The sequence below is a fragment of the Musca autumnalis genome, unplaced genomic scaffold (assembly GCF_047663935.1).
Source record: "Musca autumnalis isolate F117 unplaced genomic scaffold, ASM4766393v1 scaffold_2, whole genome shotgun sequence".
NCBI lineage: Eukaryota > Metazoa > Arthropoda > Insecta > Diptera > Muscidae > Musca > Musca autumnalis.
Genome location: NW_027411755.1, coordinates 164,164,935 through 164,180,329, shown reverse-complemented (window position 1 = coordinate 164,180,329; position 15,395 = coordinate 164,164,935). Strand labels below are relative to the sequence as shown.

Sequence of the window (15,395 nt, the reverse complement as noted above, 5' to 3'; positions counted from 1 at the left end):
ACAACGGTAACGTCCATATTAATCGTTGAAATCGGTAGCTAATCTTATATGGGGACTTCACCATGGTTTGGGACCTAAGTTAATAATTTTTGGTGTAGAGATTTTATATCAACGGAGAACTCAGAACATACAATACAAAACTGCAGATAATTTCGTTGGAAATTGTTGACTAAACCTTCAAAATACTCAAAACTGGAGTGTTCCGTTATGTGAGGGCCTATTCCACGACGTGGATCGATATGATTAAACTTCGAAATTAAATGAAAATAAAATAACATAAAATAAAATAGAATAAAATAAAATAGAATAAAATAAAATAAAATAGAATCAAATAAAATAAAATAAAATAAAATAAAATAAAATAAAATAAAATAAAATAAAATAAAATAAAATAAAATAAAATAAAATAAAGTAAAGTAAAGTAAAGTAAAGTAAAATAAAATAAAATAAAATAAAATAAAATAAAATAAAATAAAATAAAATAAAATAAAATAAAATAAAATAAAATAAAATAAAATAAAATAAAATAAAATAAAATAAAATAAAATAAAATAAAATAAAATAAAATAAAATAAAATAAAATAAAAAATAAAATAAAATAAAATAAAATAAAATAAAATAAAGTAAAATAAAATAAAGTAAAATAAAATAAAAAAAAAAATAAATTAAATTTGAAAAAAAAAAATATTGGGCGGTACAAAGTTTTAACCAAATCAGTAACGCCAGCAGCAGACAACGGTCGCAGGTAAATCGACTCCAAATTGTCTGAAACGGATTTTGTTTTGACATATGTTGGTCTAAAACGTATTTGCTCAATTTTACTTGCGAGTGAGAAATACTCGTGAATGGAGTACTCAAAGAGTACGAGTTATACAATACGTCTTTTCTCCAGAAAAGATTACCATTCCTCTCTATTTGTCGCTTTAATTTTCCAATTTTTAATGCTGCATTTTTAGATCTCGTCCTCCATTTGTTTACTCCACCGAAGCCTTGGTCTTCCAGTTATGCCTGTACCGCAATCTCGCACATGAAAGGCTGTCTCCATGTTTGACACCTCTTTTGGTACTGAAATGTTCGGAGAGGTTCTTTTCTATTTTAACTTAGAACCGGGTATTAGTCCGGGTCATCTTATAAAGCCGAATGAGCTTTGCAGGTAAAGCAAATTCAGACATGGTTTGGAATATCTTTGATCGTAGAGACTGTCGAAGGCTGCTCTATATTAGACAAAAATATGGAAAGTGTCGATCTTCGTCCTTTCCATGAATGTCGAAATGCATAAATCTGGCACTGCCAATTACCATATTGTTTGACGGTGTTAAGTATATCAGCCTCATACCATTGTCGGATGTTTCACTGTGGAGACTTAATATCCCAGCTGCTGGTCCAAATATATTCTCCTACCTAATTTTGGTATTAAAATCGCCTAGATTATTGTCATGGGAAAGGCAACGGCCAAATGTTTATTCTAAATGGGAGTATGAGCGCAAATTAAGCTGATGTGAAACATCTTTTATCCGAATGATGGCAAGTTTTAGCCACATGACAGTTATAATATAGTGCGTCAACCTTAGGTGTTGCTGTGACGCCTTTATGACAGTAATGCCGGCTTTGTACTTTTCATTTTATTTTACCATTCTTAATATTTTATAAACATTTTTCGTTTTATTTTCTATAAGGTTTTGTTTTAATAAATTGCCCATAGTGGGTTAATGCTGTTGTTCTCATGTTGTAGTATTTCAATTACAATTTCTGCGAAATTGCTATGCAATAATGAACATCTGCAATAAATATTCTCTGAAAATATGCTTTCGTTGAACTGAAAATAATGGAATGCCTATTATACAAATTATTATTAATTACTGAATTGCATAGAACATTATTAAAATTAAAAATTCCTCGGAAAATAGGAACATTAAGGTATTTAATATATTAATTTGATATTCCAGTAAGTATCTATGCAAAATAATTCTGCTTGAGCAGCTAATAAAATGGAGTGGATAAATACTTCTGGTGTAATGGCTAGCATGACTGCCTCCACACCGATGGTGTGAGCTCAGAGGATATATTTTTTTATTAATATGTAGCGGAAATTTGTATGTCTAGCCCTTTTAAATTTACACTAATTCGGAAACTAGTAATAATTGTTAGTCTACAACACTTAAAGTACTACCATGCTTAGGATAATATGTTTCCGAAAAAACACCTTATGGTTGTATCCTCTTGAAACCCCCTACTCTTGAATGCCTACTGCATCATTTTTAATTTAAAATATGGCAAATTGTTTTAAAGCTTCTCTTCCCACTTCTACCGTACAGAAAGAAACACTTACACAATTATCATCAATCATTTCTCACAAAACATTTTATTAATTCCTTGCTTACCACATACACACACATACCCAACCACCTTATATTATTTATCGCCACATTAGGCATTTTGTCACATTATGGTTGATATTTGTCATGTGTACAAAAAAGTACAAGAAAAAGTACTTTATCAAATATTGAAGGAAATGTAATGCATTACAGAGTTCCTTATTTCTAACAAAGTGAAAGAGAAGAAAGATGTTGGAATTATATACTTTGACATTTAAGATTAATTTTTACACAAGCACATTCATACACACACGCTCAGACACAAGTAGAGACCCACACATAATGATGCATTGTCCTTAAATGTAACACCACATAAGCTATAATTTAATGCCTGTCTTTCTTATTCTCGCAATTACAGTCGCTTCTAATTTTCCTTCCCAAAAAGCCCATAAATTTATCTAACAAAATGCATAAATTACCTTTAGCTGCTACTGTTGCTGATAACAAACCCCCAACCATCAGCAGCAACAGCAGCATTGTTATTTACAAATGTCTTATTGTTGTTGGCTGACACCGTTGTCAGGCGTTATCGTCATCCTGAACACCACAACCAACACCATTACATCATGTGACAAGTGACTTAAATAATAATTATGGAAATGGGCACACAAAAATATTAGATTTCCTTCCGTCCCGTTACTTACCAAAGAGAGAGAGAGAGAGAAGAACATGAAGATAAATGATTATGAATTCTTAAGTGAGTGATATATAGGGACATTTTGTGTGTTTTATTTTTTATTATGTTCCTTAAGGCTCGTTTCTAAAGGACGCCTTTCTAAGTAATTGAGGATTATGAATGTTATTTTAGAGTAAAATAAATATCAATTTGTAGAAAAAGCTCTTGAAAAAAGTTCTCAACGTTTGTGTGTGGACTAGGATGGTATTATCATTTATTGTGAATCATTTTTTTAAGGCTAATAATGTGCAATTTGCCCTTATCTTTAATTCCGAGAAACAATATTAAAAATGTAAAACATTTTCGCACGAAAACTATTTTATTAAAATTGGCTGGTACTCGCATCTCTATTTTATTTATACGTACATATATGTATGTATATAATATTTCAATATTATGTTCCATGTATAGTTTATATAAATACACGTCTGTGTGGATAGGTTACTCTCATATACATACATGTATGGAAGTAAACGATTTTTTCTCAAAATAAAATACATACATATTTTTGAAGGCCTTCGGTTGCCAACGAACCGTAGAATCAACCATCCAGCCAGACCAACCAACACACTAACGATGCAACCAAGCATCAATGAATGCATACAATTCTTCAAGCTTATGTATGGCTAACATACGTCAGCAAGTTTTCTTTTATTGTGTTTGTATTTCGAGAGTTATGTGCAGCACAGTGGCATAGACATTCTGAAGGAAATACAGTTGGAATTGATAAACAATCTTTTAAAAAATGCCTACCAAAATCATTTTTTTAGTTATTCTAAATAGTTCAATTGATTACAATGTGGAACGAGGTTAGGGTCGGATGTTGACAAATTTCCAGTTGAGGCAATGATATTAGGCCAGTTGAGCGGATCCCAGAAAGATTTATGCTTTATCTGGCCTTTATTATGGAGTGCTATTTGCTGTTGGTTGGATTTTAAAAGGCAAACTAAATTAGTTTGGAGACGCCAAAGTTTTAATTTTAAATGGCCGGGTTCTCTAAAATCAAAATCGTTCGAATTATTACCATCCCAGCAAAAATTCGAATCCGTTAGTCAGTATGTATGTAACCCATTACAAAATAAGAAAAATAACTACTTACATTACTCCGACTACAAATCCTAGGGTTGTGTTTTCACCGCTCACCGTTGGTACGCGAGCTTTATGTTGGGGCACATTAGCTTTATGATTTTTACAACCTCATATCCCGGTATGATATTTTGATGAGTTTTTACCTAAGATTACATAAAATCTTATTATAAAGTGATTTGATAAAAAGGCTTTCGCACAAAAAGCTATTAAAGTTTTTATTTTTCAGAACTTTTGAAAATATTTTGAAGTTACTGTAAGCAGATATTTAACTGAAAACAAGGTATAGGGACACACGACGTAACTAAAATGACATAACCGTTTGTTTCTCACTAATTTTATCAATATATTATACCATATATATCATTTTTATTATATATAGCTTTATTTCATATATCATAAAAATTAAAAGTGGTTTTTGAGGGACCTTTTTTAAAATTTAAGTGGAATAAAAGTTATTTTAGGCTACAGGAAACAATTTTTTGAGAAAAAACATTTTACATTTCATAGAATTTTTTCAAAAAAAAAAAAAAAAAAATGTTTCGAAGTGTTTTGTGCGTAACCTTTTTTATACCCTACACCACTATGTGGAAAGGGTATTATAAGTTTGTTTTGGGAAAAATTCATGTAACACCGCGAAATATTCGTCGGAGACCCATAATGTGGTATACCAATCTTCATATCTCGGCGAGATAAAGCGATTTTGAGATGTGTGTCCGTCCGTCCGTCCGTCCGTGTGTCCGTCTGTCCATTATAAATTGTAATCAAACTCCAGGCCGCAATTATGGACCGATCGTCACGAAATTTGGTATGGAGGTCGGTTTTACATCAGAATAGATCGCTATTTTAATTGGTGATGATCGTGAAATATTTAGCGGGTGAAATGGACCAAAAACATAATTTTTATCCGATTTTGTAGCTGCTCTGTTGGTCGCAATAATAGTCCGATCGCCTCGATATTTTAAATAAGGCAAGAGTATATGACAAACTTGAAGCTTGCAATTTGAGATGGCGATCAGATAATATTTAGAGGGTTAAATGGACCACAACTTTTGTGTGAAAATTGTGAAAATTTTTAATAAACAGCTTATATCGTTGTTCCTGAAAGACACATTCCCCACTCGTGAGTTATATTTAGAAGGCGATCCCTTGACCTTTTAATTGATGTCAATTATGTTGATGTACGTGATCAGATAACAGAGTTACAGCCTAATATATCAAGTTTCTTGTTTGTAGTGTGATCATAAAGCCGCTAGAGGTCGCAATTATAGCTCAATAGTCACGAAATTTTGCACGAGGTAAGCGTTTAGGTTGACGAAAATGCCTATAATTTTGCATGATGATCTGATATTATTTAGCGGTTGACATAGACCGTTACTTTTGTATGAAAATATACAAATTTTATTTTTGGTCCATATTTTCATTCCTGGAAGGCATATACCGCTAAAGTAGCCTACATATGGAAAAATAACTACTGATCTTTCCCCTGATGCAAATTGCAATAATGTGTCTGCTAGATAACGCACCTACTGCCTGATATATAATGTGTTTTGTGTAGAGAACCACAATTTCCTCCCATGCTACAAATTGTCTCTATCATGACAGAGAAATTTTCAGTTCAGTTGTCAAATTGGATTTTTATAACAGTATTGCAACATCGGGTCGCCTCGCCACCTATTTTATACCTCAGGATTTAGGGTAAAGGGGATACAAACAAAATACGACCAAAGATGTGTCTCATCGAAATATTGGTTTTAGACCCCAAGTATATATGGACGAAATTCGTTTCAGACAATTTGGAGTCTTTTTAGCGCTGTCCGTTCATCTGTCCCTCTTAATGTCTAACTGGCTGGTGCGCACGATAATTCTCGAACGGATCTACCGATTAGAACCAAATTTTATACAACGTAATATTTTGCTCAAAATTTGTTTAAGTTCGAATGTAGGCTATGTCGGTTCAAAATTGTTTTCGAAAAATTGTGTGAACGGTAACTGGCGAAGTGAGCAATTGATTTGCTCCAAACTTTCCATATATTATTATTCCTTCCAGATATAGAAAATTCGGAAAAGGGAAATTTAAGAGTCCTCTCGAATCGCTTTGAATTTTTTCAGCAGATTGTACTTGCGCCGCCAATCCGTAAGTTAACTCTCAAGGGGATTTTCTGATTGGTCGAAACTTTACACATCGTATTATTTCATCCAGTCATGTGTCAGGTCGGAATATGGACTATATCGGTCGGTCCTTCGAGTACCTCTCACACAAAATTTGGGAAAAGTGCAGTTAGAGAACCCGTATCGGATCTATTTGAAAATTTTCTTCTTTTTGTAGAAGGTTCTTTTTACGGTCCCTATTCTGGTCCCGTTCCCGGGGTAAACCATACTTCCTGAGATAATATTCCAGAAGTTCCAAAAACCCCTGCCCCGGCTCCAACTAAAATTAAATATCTGAAAAAATAATTCTCAAATATTTCCAAAATTCAGATTTTAGCTTACTAAAATTGATTTGGTATAGCCCCATATTACGATACCTACAGATTCCACGCATTTTGAAGCAAACTCGTGTTAAAAAATAAATATATTTTTAGAGGCTGAAGGTATATCACCGTTAGTGCATCTGACTTATACTATCTTCTTTGCTGTATAATAGAATATGAATAATTTTGATTTATAAATTTGTTTGCATGCAAAATTTTTGAATTTCTATTCATTGTTAGTTATTTCTACCGGTATAAAATATATTTTTGATATCACAATATGAACTACAATGAACTATTTTCGAAGCATATGTGAGGTACTCGTACAAGTGCACAATTTTTGGACGATAGATCTTCAATAAGGTCGCAATTTTCTCAATTATCAAATATACCAAATTGCGCGGTATATATATTTATTTATTTTAGGTGTATTCAAAAAAGGAAGCAAAGACAATTTGAAGATATAGCAGGAGGGGGTAATCAATGTGAGTTTTCCAATTTTCGAATATTATTTAGAAATGTATAATTTATATAATTTTCCACAAACATCCCAGTAAAGACAAGAGAGGCTTCTCTTATATCAATGGATTCATATTATGTTATTGATATGTGACCTAGTTTTTATCGCCGAGTCCGAACGGGGTGTCCTAAGTTGTCACTTGTAGAGAGGTTTTTCATGGCTGAAATACTCAGGAAATATCGCCAACATTACTACGAGGCATTTTGCCACCGTAGACAATTTGATGGGAATCGAAGCCGGACATTCAGCGTGCAAGGCGGTTGCACATAGCTAATTCCTACAGGTTGTGGTGTAGGGTATCACAGGGTCGGCCCCGTCCGACTATAGCCTTTGCTTACTTGTTTTATAATAATGTGGAATAAATGTTATTCTGGGCATTAGTAGGCAAAAGTTCATTCATTCTTACTACTGGAAATCATTTTTGAGAAACAATTTCAAAAAGTCATAACCATTTTTGAGAAACAATTTCAAAAAGTCATAACCCTAATGTATATAGCGTGTTTGGTGCAACAAGTAGGTAAAATCGGGCGAAAATATATATGGGAGCTATATCCAAATCTAGACCGATTTCGATATAATTTGGCACATTTATTCCTTCACACATTCCAAATTTCATCAAAATCGGACGTACATAGCGCGTTTGGTGCAGCAAATGCGTGAAACCGGACAAAAATATATAGAAAGCTATATCCGATTTTCACCAAAAGCAATAGCGTTCTTCCTATGGCTAAAGAAATGATATTCCCAGATTTTCAGCTGAATCGGGCAATATATACGATCTGTACGCTGCGAAAGGACGGACGGACAGACATGCATAAATCGACTCAGAAAGTCATTCAATGTATGTATATGCCTAGAAGGAACTATGGGTCTATCTCGTTTCCTTTTGTATGTTACATACAAATGTGCAAAGACATAATACCCCTTACCTCAGTGTGGTGTAGGGTATGAAGTCGAGGGGACTTTACATGATTCTCGCCTTGACGTATCTAACCATGCTGCACCATTGCACCGGGGTCGCGATACAATTCGTCGGCCAGCGCCTCTTTGGAATTACCCAGAGTACTCTTAGAGAGTGGTAGCTCCACACAGAGTCCCCAAGTCTATCCCGCAGGTACCAATTCGAAGATCCCCAACTATGGGCTTCACATCCCTCATGGTAAGGGGTTGAGGACTATCTTACACCTCTACTGCTCTTTTAGTCACAGCACCCGGTTGATAATGCAACTCCACATCGTGCCGAAGCTCTACCCGCGATTTGGATCCAAACCACAACAGACGCATTGCAACCAATAGGTGCCTCTCCATAGTCAGGCTAGATCAACAGATCTAGGGGCTCCTGACTCCCGCGGTATCAGAAAGTCTCCGATCAGACTTCGTAGTCGAAACCCGTTTTTTTCCATACAACACGGGACTGGTTACCCAAAGTGAAAAAGAGTTTAGGCACGATCGGGGAAGAGTGCAACACAAGTGTTACACTGATGTAACAGTCTAGTCACTACGTTTACATGGACGTAGCTTTCTCACTGCGAGGAGCGAGGCCCATTCACCTCTTCCGCTCTGAAGCTGGCGAACGGCAACTGATTATATTTGGGGGCACTTTCAAACTTTCAAAAGATCTGTGATGGCATGGTGGAGAGTTGAGATTCCCCATTATTCCATACCACCTGCGGTTGCAGAAAAGTGACCTCTGGTCAGATCTCGTAACCGAATTACTTCCAGTTTTGGTCCCATGCGACCAAGAGACTGGTAACCCCCGTGGCAAAATACGCGGTTAAGACATTAAACCCCCAACACAACAACATAGAAACAACACCTAAGACAACACCTGCACTAACGCTCTGCGACGGCGGAACGCCCTATTTGCAAAGTCCCCAAGACTAGCACGAGTAGAGCTAGTGGAGAGCACATGTCTCACATCCCATTGGCCATCAACTCTGCTGATACTCATGAAATCTAGGTTCCTGAAATCCTCATAATGAGGACAATCACACAACAGATGCAGCCAGTCTTCGACTGGAGTCCCACAACTGCACGATGAAGTGCCAGAAAGGTTTCTACTATGCAAAAATGCATTGAGAAACCCATGCGCAGTCTACAAAGATCCCAGATGAAGGCCGATACAAACTTGGACACCAACCCCAAGTGCCAAAAATAGACATGATTCTTGAGCCCAACTGTTCCATCTCAGAACGAGATTGAGCCTCAACCAGAATGAGCAAATCATCTGCAAAAGCACAGACCTTGCAAAACGAGCTGAGTTTTTGAGTAGTGGGCCCATCATTAAGTCCCAAATAAATGGACCACAACCTGTATTCACGGCCCCCTATACGACGATCCAAGTTTTATCAGGTGCAACTTTATACTTCCTGAGAAAATAGCCTCAAAGTGGCAAAAAGCGCAATATAACTCTCGAACGGATCAACAGATTCGGTCCAAAATTTGGCTATCGTAATATGTGGTTCAAACTTAGTTTAATTTCGAAGATAAGCCATATCGGTCCAATCCTTCAGGTACCTCCTCCACAATAGTTCACAAATGTTCGGAAAAATTGTACGCACTATAACTCTTGATGGGAGTGGCCGATTTGGTCCATGCTTTACACATCCTAATACATCTACCAGATATAGATCTGGTTCGAATATGGATGCATTTGTTCACTCCTTCGGGAATCTCCCACACAAAATTTCGGATAAGTTCACTTTAAGACCTGCTTTCGAATCACTTTGATTTTTGTTGAGGCAACTTGCATTCGCTGACGCAATTACGACAGAAAAAGTTTTTTCAGGGGCAAGTCCATACTTCCTGAAAACATGGTCCGAACGGTTGTTGTAACAACTTGTATTCGCTTTCCCCATTACGACGGTACTTGTTTTATCGGGCACAAGTCCTTACTTCTTGAGATAATGGGCCAAAAGCTCCAAAAAGCCTGTCGGCACCAACTAAACTGGGTAGTAGGTAAGATAACCCTCGAAAGGAGAAACCGATTTTATCCAAACGTTGTATATCGTATTATATAGACGGTAGAAATAGTGTGATTTACTTATTTACTTAGGTCTGAGGCTGAGGGTATATCTCTGTCAGCCAAGCCGACTGATACTTTTTTACTTGTTTACATTAATACAGACCACATTATTATTTTAAAAAAATCCCTCGGTGAATGGTGCTAACACAGTTGATTTTGCAGAAATGCGTTTAAAACTTACGGTATAGTACAATTTTTCGCTAGTTACAATACCCCATACCTCAGTTTCAACATATGTGAATTTTCTACAATAAGGCTCGTATGTTCGTCTTTAGAGGCACGATACGCTCATTTTTTACAATGTTTTCATCGAATTCCGTCAATATTTTAAAAATCGGTGATAATAGATGATTATACCAATAATGTGAAATTCGAATATGAAGGAAGGATCAACCAACCGTGCGGACGTCGCTTAGTATCTATGTATATCATTATTAAATACAAATTACAATAGAATATCGATAATTCGTAATTCAAGAAACCGGTCATTTTATACGAATTATCTAGGTTTTCGATTCAGCAATGTAAAAATCTGAAGGAAGTGGCTTCAAGGGGCCGTTTAACGCGATTCTACTGTATTTATAAAATGTGACTGTAATACAAATTTATAAAATTTCTAATTTTAAGAATATTTCAGGATTATCTGATATTTCTTGGAATAACATCATATCATAAATCACTGTAATTCATACAAAGAATTGAAAAATGATAATAAATCCATTTCGTTTGAAATATAAATGTCCATATGTATGTCTTGAAAGTACCTGTATCTAACTGACGTCCATTCATAGAATGTGGATTTTCTAATAACCGTATGAGTGTGTGTATTTACACATATTCACATGTGTTTGTATACACACACATCACTCTCACAAAGTGTCTTAAAGAGGATATGGCTGCCAAAGGACCATTGTATGTCAAAATGAAATGGGCCAATTTATATCAAGTTCTTTTCATCCTTCTGGGCATATGAACAAACTTGTCTTATGTCAGTGTCACTTACATACAACGGATGTTTTACAGATGGTGTAATATTTTGCAAATATACATTCACAAAAACGCCTTTTTGGAACACTTACATACATATCTGTAAGTGTTTGTTACATGTTACATTGCAATATTTAATTTAAACATACGATCAGATGCTGGATAACACAGTAAAGGGTTCGGATGGTATTGACAAATAGCCTTAAATGGCTGAGCAATGACTAAAGAGAGAGACTGCATATTTAGGAAGCTATTTTGTGAGGATGATATTAATCACAGGGCTATTCAGTTGTTGATATAATAAAAATACCTTTTCGAATGGTATTGGAATACAAAAACAAATTAAATTGAATTGAGTTATAAATCATTAGGTGGAATCTTTTTGGGAATGTTTAATGCATTTTTTATAATTCTTTGAGGTGTGGGAATATTTTACAGTGTATAGAACAGGGTACGATGTCTTGTTTTTAAGAACGGCTTCATATACAATGCATGTCATTAGAATTTTTTAAAGGAGTTTATCACTGTAAGGGGTCCCTTAATTACCCTTTGCGCGATTTTGCTACCCAAAAAAATATTTTTTAATTTATTTGTTCCTAACAATATTTGAAAAAAAAAATCCTTTAAAATACCATTTCTAACAATTCTTTTTCTACATTTCTCTACTTATTCTTTTAGGTTTACACTTGCGCAGCATTGAAGAACCCTCCACAAACCCTGCTCAATTTCAATACAATTCCTATACATCAAATACCCACAATACTAGCATAAACGTTTATGCCAGTCCTGCTGGCGGCGTCGGTGGCTGCAGCAGCATTGGTAGTGGTGGCGGTAGGATGACAACGGAGCTGGGGGGCACAGGTTATGGTTCAGAACAAAATGTATTATTAAATAATCGTACCGGTGTCCCCCTGGCCACATATCAACAGCATCAATATCAGCAACACCAACAACAACAGCAGCAGCAACAACAAAATAACTCATCAATATCCTGCACACTATCATTAGGTTTAAATCCATTATCACCACAGAGGCACTATGATCCAGAATATGCACGCATGGAAGCGTGGATGGATGAACATCAGGAATTTGTTCAGGATTATTTTATCAGGTAAGGGTTGTTAAATGAAAAAAAAAAAAAAATAAATAAATCCCTCCACCCTTAATTATAATGCGACCAGATTTCAGCCATTTCGGTTGGAATATGTGGTGTGTAAAACTTAAAAAAAATACCGAAAATCGGTCATAACCGTTCTACCGGGGCTATACTAAAACATGTACCTATACCGATAATTCTGTACAGAAATGTGTTATGGTTCCAACGGACATTATAATAGTGTGTTTGAGAATAATGTGCCCTAATCCTTCAAAATACCGAAAGTCGGGAAGTACCGCTCTATGGGGCTATACCAAAACGTGTACCAATGTTGAAAAATTTTTGGTGGAGAAGTCGTGTGACTAACAGATACTTCAAATGTCAATTTATAGATAGTTTGTCGCAAATTGTAACCAAAATTCTCAAAAAAAAAAAAAAATCGGGAGGCACCGTTATATAGGAGCTATGGTTGAGAAGTTTCATGACTGCTGGGAACCTCAAATGACAAATTACGGATCGTTCTTTCAATGCATGAAGCTAAAATTCTCAAAATACCGGAAATCGAGAGGTAAATTTTTAATGACGACGTTTTTTGACCACTGGGTGTCTCACAAAAAATTGTCAACATAGGTCCATGTTTTCGTATAGACCACAACTAACAGTACTGCCCGATTTCCGATATTTTGAGAAGTTAGCTAAATTTTGTTTATAGAAATAGCGGTAATTTGACATTTGGCAGTGGTCGCAAATCTATTCCACCAAGTATTGTCAACATTGGTCCATGTTTTGGTATAGCCCCCATATAGAGCAACCTCCAGATTTTAGGAGTTTTGAGCAATTTAGCTACATTTGGTGACCGAAGTATTTGTTATTTGACATTTGAGATTTCCAGTGGTCACAAAACGTCTTCACTAGGGCCATGTTTTCGTATAGGGCTCCATAAGGGTACTTATTTTTTTCATTGGAGATTCCCAGTGGTGACTAAACTTCTTCACTATACATTTTCCATACTTTAATGCTCATAATGATTTGTGGCATCCGGCCCTCGGAAACGGTTGGAAGGTTGTAGTGATGGCTGAGCAGATTGATAGCTCTACGTTTTGTAAGGTCAGTGACGACGCTTCTACCAGAACAAGCGGAGAGTTTCGCAATTCTCCCGACATAACCATCGTGTCACCTGGTCCGACAAATGACTTTACCTGGCAACCCGTCATTTCTCTTGGATCAGACCATCGCATTATAATTATATCCATCAGCAGCCGCCCAATTTAATCACCTCTGAACCCCGCACTTTCTTCAATCATGGGAAAGCTAATTGGCCGAGTTTGAAAGAGTTCACTAATCACCGTTTCAGAGATCTGCCCAACCCTTCTAATGTTCGGGTAGCAGGGAGAACGTTCCAAGACATCATCACTGCTGCAGCCGCTCCCCATATACCTGCTGGTCTAATATCCGAAGTGAGACCAAACTTCCCAGCAAATTAGCAAATGAGCGTGATGAGCTTCGTCGTGCCAACGCCAGTGACCCCACAGTCAAGAAGCAGACACTGGAAGTTAAAATGTTGAACGGAGATATAAGCGGAACAAGTGGTTAAATAATCTGAAGAATTGTACCATTGGAGCGGGAACCCGAAGGAAGATACGCTGACCGATGCGAAGAAGTGCGCAAGTTAGTTAGTTAGTTTGTCGAGCACACCGGGAGTGATATGGCGAAGAGAAAAGTGCTTCGCCGCATGAGATATCTTAACGAGGACGGAACACCACAATCGGCCCGCCTTTTTGTATTTTGAGGATTTTAGCTAAAATTTTTTTACCGAAATAACTGTACCTTGATATTTGAGGTTCTCTCTGGTCTCTCGTACATGGAATGCATGGGGGTAGCAGCAACATCCCGCCTGTAAATAGCTGTACTCCATGTCATAGGTCCCACATTAGCCTGTTTTTGCAAGGTTATAACCGTCTGCTTTTGTCACCGTTTGGTCTTGGTAATGGTAGCACCCGATTTTCGGTATCTTAAGGACATTAGCTACAATTTTTAACCAAACTAGTGTAATTTGCCATTTAAAGTTCTCATAGGTCACAACACTTCTCCACCGAAAATTGTTAACATAGGCCCATGTTTAGGTATAGCCCCCATATAGCGCTATCTTCCAATTGTCAGTATATTGATGGTGTTAGCTACATTGTTTGATGGAACTACCCGTAAAGTATAATTTAAGGTTCTCTGCAGTTATAAAATTTTCCACCAAACATTTTCATCTTAGGTCCACATTTTGATATAGCTTCCATATAACGGCACCTACCGATTTTCGGTATTTTGAGGATTTTAGCTACAATTTTTAACCGAACTAGCTGTAATTTGACATTTAAGGTTCTCATAGGTCACAACACTTCTCCACCAAAAATCCTCCTTCATGTTTTGATATAACCCGCCCATATAACAGTATCTCCCGATTTTCGGTATTTTGCGGGTCTTAGCTATATTGTTTGACGGAACTACCCTTAATTTGGGGTCCCTGCAGTTACACAAATTTTCCTCTAAAAGTTGTCAAGATAGGTCCACACTTTGATATAGCCCCCTTATTAAGGTTCCACCTGATTGAATACATTTTAAGATTAGATTGGACGGTATCCGTGGTCAAAAAATTTTTGCACCTTAAATTGTGGACAGGGAAAGAATCTTATTATTCCATTTTAGTTAAGACTATTTTATGGTGGAGGGTATAAAATATTCGGCCCGGCCGAACTTAACGACATTTTTAAAAGATCCGCCACATATATTGAGCATCTTGAAATAGTAGTTATTGAAATTAGGTGATTTCGAATCAAATAAAAATGTCCTTGACAATTAGGCAGATTGACTGGGAAGTGTCATGTAAAATATCCGCCGGATCGACAAAGTTAGTCTTAGATACCTTAAAAATGTTCACTACCATGTTCATATACAATGTAGGAAATTTTGAAGAAGATAAAAAATAAGGCACATGCTCGCAATTTTTCCCAAAGCATGCTCTTTTGCCATTATGAGCTCCAAAAGAGTTGGGCCCTTGAATTTTCTAAGAACAATACATCAATTTCCAAATCAGAAAACGACTAAAAAAAGAATACATATCACGGTGATCTTGATGCAACTTTAAATGGAAGGTGCTTACACCTG

At 36.2% G+C, this 15,395-nt stretch overlaps 1 protein-coding gene across 21 annotated transcripts in view; it reads left to right on the top strand.

Annotated features, from left to right (window-relative positions):
• The window catches only part of Pde11 (Phosphodiesterase 11), a 346,062-nt gene that overhangs the window by 227,754 nt on the left and 102,913 nt on the right, over positions 1-15,395 (top strand). For all 21 annotated transcript variants that reach the window (XM_073969743.1, XM_073969741.1, XM_073969729.1 and 18 more), the window contains one exon: positions 11,822-12,254. In XM_073969743.1, the coding sequence (XP_073825844.1) occupies positions 11,980-12,254 (275 nt within the window). In that variant the 5' untranslated portion in view covers positions 11,822-11,979. The remainder of the gene's footprint in view (positions 1-11,821; positions 12,255-15,395) is intronic.